The 7636-nt window shown below is 32.3% G+C and overlaps 2 protein-coding genes across 2 annotated transcripts; one reads left to right on the plus strand and one right to left on the minus strand.

Annotated features, from left to right (window-relative positions):
* The first annotated feature begins 1069 nt into the window (after positions 1–1069).
* On the plus strand, positions 1070–3146 carry LOC105119326 (wall-associated receptor kinase-like 15). Its single transcript, XM_011017455.1, has 2 exons — positions 1070–2167; positions 2771–3146. The coding sequence occupies exons 1-2, from the start codon at positions 1297–1299 to the stop codon at positions 2821–2823; spliced, it is 924 nt and encodes a 307-aa protein (XP_011015757.1). The 5' UTR covers positions 1070–1296; the 3' UTR covers positions 2824–3146.
* Positions 3147–4068: 922 nt separating this feature from the next.
* LOC105119327 (uncharacterized) lies at positions 4069–5075 on the minus strand. Its single transcript, XM_011017456.1, has 4 exons — positions 4965–5075; positions 4780–4847; positions 4313–4550; positions 4069–4194 (listed from the first exon to the last, which is right to left on the minus strand). Exons 1-4 carry the CDS (start codon positions 5052–5054, stop codon positions 4069–4071), a joined length of 522 nt encoding a protein of 173 aa, XP_011015758.1. The 5' UTR covers positions 5055–5075.
* Between the last annotated feature and the right edge of the window lie 2561 nt (positions 5076–7636).

The raw sequence follows: 7636 nt of genomic DNA on the forward strand, positions 1-7636 counted from the left end.
CTCATCCCTATGATTATAATGAATCATGAATTGGAAGTATGAATTGGAAGTATAAGAAGAACGCTATAAAGATAATTGATCTTTGATAAGTTTAAGAAAATTTCAATGAAGAATATAAAGTATGAACAAACTCTCACTCACAAAATATTATTCTAATATCAAAGTCTATAAAAAAAAACATAACTAAAAGCTAAAAAAACCATATTTATACTAAGTAAAAAATCATAAACAAGACTAGAAAAATAATTAAAAAGTACTAATTCAAATAGAAAAAAAATGATAAACTAACTATGAAAGTAATACAATTATTATACAATAGCTTTTGAACCTTATTACAAATCTTTTTGGACATATAATTGCTATAAAATTTTAATTCTATATAAAAAAATATCTTAGAAAGCATTTGAAAAAAATTCAACTCAATTTAACAGTCAGATAAACAGTTATGTTTGTTTAATATACATCTCTGCAATAAGAAAATTAAAGCTTAAAATGAACTAAAACTTGTCAAACCTTTATATGGATCACATCAATTAAAGTCGGTCATTTCTTGTTGAAGTCAAAAGGCTTGACTTGACTTAAATATCCTTGAATGTCTTTTTAAGTTTCTTGATCATTCATCTTGTAACTGGTTTAATTGGCACCTATAATAAATTTTTTTGTATAGTTAATTGATTCTTAACAATGCAATGTATTTTTGTTTAAATTTTTTATTTGATCCTAAAGTTTTAATTATTTTTAAGTATTTATATGAAATTGAGCATCAACTTAACATTATAAATTTTTTTTGAGACTCCAAGAAACACATAACAAGTTAATTGAAGCAAACTATCATAAAATTATCCAAAGTAAACATAATATTTAAAGATAAAATTAAAAAAAAATCATCATGGATCAAAACCAAAAATAGAAAAGGGAAAAATAATAATAAAAGATATTGATCCTAAAAATCATATATTAAATATTTAAGATTTATATGAAGCACACTGTTTTGTGCTTTAGGCTTCGGGATCCTCCTATCCATACATGCAAAGAACAGAACTTGTGAGGAGAAGCTTGTATTCCACCCCGGAAATCAAAATTTTCTGAATTAGTGCTTTCAAAACAACCAACCGGGATTGAATTGGCTTTAATGCCCTAAAATAACCATGAACACATCTACATCACATGCAAGGACACAAGTGTTTTTGTCAACAACAGAAGATACAAAAAACCCTCTAAACTATATAAGAACGGCTTATTTCCTCTTCCCTTCCCCTGTCTAATCTTTCCCCTGACCGACACATCAAATTGTCCATGGAAAATCTTCCATCCTTCAACATCATCATCATCCTTCTCTTCTGTTATGTCACCCAATTCATACTATGGCAAACATCAGCCCAGGACCTACCATGCCGCACCACATGTGGCTCCATACAGGTCAAGTACCCCTTTGGCAGTGGCCACGGTTGCGGCTCCCCCGGGTTCCATCCTTACATAGCATGTTCACCTGAGGGAGACCAGCTCCTCCTCACAACTCACACAGGTTCTTATCCTATCACTTCCATATCCTACACCACCTCCACCTTTATCATCACCCCACCACACATGTCCACATGCACCTCCATGCAACAATCCCCCAACTTAGGCCTAGATTGGGCAAGTCCATTCCAGCTTGGCTCATCAACTTTCCTTCTCCTCTTATGCACACCCCCAACTTCATCTCTTAACATCAAGGGCTCACCTGTTTGTGACACCTCCTCTTATCTCTGTGCGTCGATTTACACTTGTCCATCTGTGATTGGCCTCGGCTTGCCTCTTTTTCCACCTACAAACACGTGTTGTGTGTATTCTCCTGCTAATTTTAATAGCAAAGGTGAGCTTGATCTCCAAAAGTTGAATTGCATGGGGTATGCTTCAGTAGTGTCCCTTCAGGAACACCCTACCGACCCTTCCCAGTGGCAATATGGGGTGGAATTGAAGAGCAGAGGTGGAGCTTTGGATGATTATTACGTAGATAATAAGTGCAACACTTGTGAGATCAGTGGTGGTGTATGTGGTTATGCTCCTCCTGTCAATTCCTTTGTGTGTGTGTGCAGTGATACAATCAATACCACTATGGATTGCAATACCCGCAGTCTGCAGAATCAACCTGAACTGGCTTGGAACTCAGTTTCTTTACCCTCCAGTAAGTCTTAATTTCTTTTATTTTTAATCCTTATGTTTCTCCTTTCAAGATTTGAGATATTATCAACCTTAATTAGTCGTTAAGTTTTGATCTTTTCCTTTTTTACTTTTGCTGAATTATCATGAGTCTATGATCTGCTAAAGTGCTAATGATGGATAGATAAGAATCAGATACCTTTACATGCATGAAATTGGTAGACAATGGTTTTGCAAACCTACTTTCTTCTTTTTTTTACTTAATGGAGAGGAATATGCCAAATGTTATTTGTCATGGAGTATAAAGGGGCATCCTTTCTCGTAGGAAAAAAGGACAAATTTGCAAAAGTGAAAAGTTCGAAGACATTTTTATTGTAAACCATAAAAAGAAAATGCAAAGCTGAAGCCTTGAGCACTGATTGTGTACGAAGGTGTAATCCAGTGCAATCCTGCAACGCAGGGTCAAGGACTCGATATGTTTTACTTTTTCTATCCCAGGTTAAGGAATCAGATTCAAGCCCTTGTCTGTGAAAGTGGGGAATAGCCAAAGTGCTAATTATAAATGCATCTTTTGCCTGTATATAGATTCTTAGTGTGAATCTCAATTTATTGCTCACTGATTTTACAGGGAAGCTGTGGATGGGGTTTCTGGGTGGTCTAGTTTTCGTTGGAGCAGCTTGAGAAAGAGAACAGCTCGCAGTTAAGTGAGACTGTTCTTTGTGCAGTGATCTGAGGTCTCATTCTAATTAACAAAGACCTTTGTTTTGGCAATGGAAAGTTGAAAAGTGGTCAAAAGTAGGTCTTATTTGTCAAATTCGAGAGAAATAGTACAAGGAATAAAGATGGGAAGGCCTGGAATCTAAGTCATTTATGAATACTACACTTTCCATGTGCGTTAGCAAGACCTGTATGTTCGTAGCAATGGTTGTGGTTTCTAAATCCCTCTTGAAGTTGTTTTCATCTACCGTACTTTCTTTCTAATAAAATTTGCATTCACTCTTTTTCAACTTACTCAAATTGCAATTTTATACAATTTCCTCGTTATTTTTTTATGTGTAATCCCGTATTATATGATGGTGAGACTACTATTAATTATGCTCTCATTAATTCTAATAGATAGATGTTGTCTCTTGATAATACAATTTTATACAATTTTCTCTTACTCTCTTTTGTATAATAATGTTACTGCGTTAACATTATGTTTTTAATTCTAATAGATAGATGTTGTCTCTTGATAATTAATATAACGCAGTAGCATTATTATACAAAAGAGAGTAAGAGAAAAGGAAGAAAGAAAAGAAGAAAAGGTAGCAAAATAGTCTGTTTTCTTTTCTCGATTTCTAGCTCGTTCATCATTAAATCGAGTTGAGATTTTGATATAAGCTTTTAGACATGTTATTCTTTATTTTGAACGGATAAATTGAAGATTGGTGGTGTGAAAGTTAACTGTTTTGACAGAAAATGAAACTGTCAGTATTATGAGTTTTTCTCAAATACTATTTTTTTAATCTTGTTGTATTATAAGAATACATTGTTCTTAATAATATATATGTTGTAACCTTTAGTTGAATCTAAAAAAAAACGGTGTAAACCTATTATTTGTTGATAGTTAAAGTTTTTAGGTAGATTATAGTCTCGTGATTTTTCCTGCATCGGATTTTTCACATAAAAATCTTGATGTTGATTTGTGTAATTGTTATTTTTTATTTATTGATTGTTTGATTTTGATTTTAAATGTATAAAAAAAAACTTGTAAATTGATATCCAATTATTTGTTTCTAGTTTCTAGCACATTCAAACAACTTCCAAAAGGTTTTGATATGAAGCGAGCAAAGGACTGTGAGTTCAACATCCATACTTATGGTGGTACAGGAAAAGGGCACTTCAGCTTTCATCGGATGAACTTTAATTATATAATATTATATATTAATTGTACAAGAAGAAACAGAGATACAGAGGAGGTTCCAAAAGGCTGTCACCGAGAGGAAAGTATTGAGGAACCACCGAAAAATCTCTCCAGCTATTGCCATGCAAATTTTTTGTTGGGGTCACCTTACAAGGAAACAGATTTCCAGGGTAACCTAACCAATTTCCATGGAGATGAGGGGATCAGAGCTCGTATTTCTTGCGTTGATCTAACTTTCTCAACTCCCAATAATTAAATACGCACCTTTCTAAGCTTCGAAATGACTATAGCACACGCAAGTTGTAGTCTAAATGGAGAATCAGAAAGTCCTGAATTCTCCTCATCAGCAGATAAGCTGTTGGTATGGCTTGCGTGCTTTGATGAAGGAAGATTGTCAACGAAGAAGGACTTCAAGTGCCTGTAGAGCTCCTTGGGCCTCTCTGCATTAAGTGCATGACCCACATTCTTTATTATCACTAGTTCGGCATTATCACCGATATGCCTGCGCAGGTAAAAGAAGAAGAATCATTAACTTACTCTTGCATCAACTCACGCAATTACTAATTACCAAAATCCCAATTGGCTGCTGAAAAGATGAGCATATCAAGAAGGTTAGGAGGTACAGTAGGTTCCGAGCTTGTTTCAAAAGTAGATGCTTTGATGTTCTTTCCTATTAGATAGAAATCGAAGCTTGAAAAGGACACTGAGCAGAATATGTTCTTAAGAATTACCTTTCTAGTCTGTGTGCCAATTCCAGTGGGAAAACCTGGTCATGTTCTCCCCAGATTATGAGTGTAGGCTGCATAAAGGAGAAATACAGCGTTTAGAAGGTGCTCAAGGAGAAAGAAAAGCTAAATCTGACCGGAAAATATATACACAAAATATTGGAAACAGAAAGAAGTTTTGATTACAGTACCTGAGTTATCCTGGGAAGATCAGACATCTTTCTGTCCCTGTGTAATGCCTGGATTAGTTCTTTCTTCTCTTGACAGAATTTAGTACACATTACCTGTTCCCAAAGTGAAAATCAGATGATGGCTAAGACGAGGGGCAAGTGGAAGATAAAAAATATGTAGAAACCACTAGACAAGATGAATTACCATGTCAAAATTACTAAAACCTGCAATTCTTATCAACTTCTAAATCATAACTAGCTCAGGCCAATTACTATGATATCTCAAAGCCCTTGCTCTTACACCCTACTTGCAATTTGCTGATAGGAACGCCGTAGGACTACTCTTCCAGACCATCACCTCTGTACTTTTGGCTTCTCGGACATCATAATTACACACACACAAACACACACAGAGAGTTCGCAATCAGGCAGTCTGTTTATGTTGTAGCCATCTCAAAATACACTTTCATTTCACTTCTTTCCCGAAAATGATATAATATCTGCCTCCTTTTTCAAGTATTTGATCTAGCTGTTTCAGCTTTATGGACGTGCAATTAGTTAAAGAACATAACTGGTTGATCTTGCATTCAAAGTTGATCCTGAGCGGGATATTCAAATGGGCATATCATTTTTCAGATTGCCCTTGCCAAATACACTAGCTTTTTCCCCACTATTTTTCTTCCTCTTTTCATCTCCATTTTATTCCTGTTATGCAACCTCTTGCTGTCTAAAGTTCATAACATTCAAATCACCTTCTGCATGGGTCATTCAATTCTCAGAGACCGTCAAAAGGCAGAGCATACTAAAATGTGTACGGCAACAGAACTTGGGGGTAATTAAACAACTTGAATCAAGATCTAACAATCATGATCATTATTATTATTAACCGCACTAATTGAGGAGGGAAATTCACTATTCCCCTCACAAAAACACAAACAGTATTTGTTTTTTATTTTTCGGTTTTTTAAGATTTAAGTTTTTTTTTTATTTTATTCTTCAATAACTTTTTTATTATATTCTCATAATCTGAGTTGTGAATTTGACGGATTAACTTGGAGTTTTTTTTTTTTAGTTGAGTTTCCCTCCAATTTTATTTTTTAATTTTGTGTTTTTTATTTAATTTTTTTTTAATTTCATCCTTTCATATTGGGTTGATTGAGAATTGAGCTTAATAATTTGTTTTTATTTACTTTCTATAAAATCATCTTAGTTACATAAATTGGGTTACGAGTTTGGCAAGTTAACCTAGGTTGACTTGATTTATTTGTATTATGATCCTTTTTTTATTTATTTTTTAATTTCATCATTCGATATTAGATTGATTAAGAATTAGATTTTATAATTTATTGTGATTTGTTTTTGATAAGATTATCATGATTTTATAATTTGAATAATGAATTTAAAAATTATTTTTAGTCAAACTATATTTTTAACAATTGTTCAGGTTATTTTTGGACTTGTTAAATTGACTAGGTCATATTAGATCAATCCCAACATAGTTTAATTTTTTCCTACTAAAAAAGACATAAGTAGCATCTAAATATTTTTTTACTTTAAAAAAAAAATAATCTAACTTGTAGGATAGCATAAACAAGTAATCTAATTCCTTTCTAAATTACTAAAGAAATTAAAAATACATTTTTTTTTAATCTCAAAGTAAAAGCATAACACTTTGACATGCCATTATAAATAAATTAAGACTCGAAATAAAGGTGTTCAAAAAATCTAGCTCATTTATAATATTTATATTATTTGAATTGACTCAATTTATTAAAGTAAGATAATATAGATATTACAAATAATAGTGAGTCAAAAAATGTAAAAAATAAATGTCATAGGTCAAGATTTTTAAAACTCGGTCAGCTCGTCTATTATATACTTTTTTATCTTTATATTTGATAATTTATAAATTAAGTATTTATTTTTATTTTATTTTGAATTATTCGAACTCTAAAAATTTTTTTAGTGGAGTTTCTATTATATTTCTTTAACATAACTTAAAATGGTTCATCTCTTTGTTGGAAGGAGAAAATAACTAGAATTTAATAGCGATGCAAGATATAAAAATTGAGGTGTCATGGCACTAACTATTCATGTTATAGGTTTATTTTTAAATACAAATCCTAAAAATTAGTAACATAAACTTAACTCATGTATATTTATAATATATCAAAAAAAATTAGTTTAACTTGATAAATTCAACCAGTAAAATATTAAGAATATTAGATTGGACACAATTATAAAACCAAGTTCTACCCAGCTATATCCATTAACGTCTCCCCTATTCAAGCATCGACAATTATACAATACTGAAATGGTTCCTCTGCTCATATCCTATATTAATGATTTTTCTTTAAAAAAAAAAGAATTATGACTATTAACTATATGTGCACACTCAAAGAGAAAACAAAACAAATTGCTAACTATTGGCAATTCCTTTTTGTCACAAATTAAAGCGCCTTTTGGTCACCAAACGTGGGAACTTCATTTGTCACCGAATTGGATTGAGTGTCTTGCTAAATCAATGAACAATTAAGTCCAAATGAATTATAGTTCAAATGGTATGGTATCTTTTTGGAGTTTGATTTTCCTTATTTTGTAACAAAATAAAACATATTAAATTTCAGAAAAATGCATTGCAATGTCTGTCTTAAAGATTCTTCAAAGTCATCACAAAAAAAAAAAAAAACACT

This window comes from Populus euphratica, unplaced genomic scaffold, assembly GCF_000495115.2.
Source record: "Populus euphratica unplaced genomic scaffold, PopEup_1.0 scaffold2771.1, whole genome shotgun sequence".
Lineage (NCBI taxonomy): Eukaryota > Viridiplantae > Streptophyta > Magnoliopsida > Malpighiales > Salicaceae > Populus > Populus euphratica.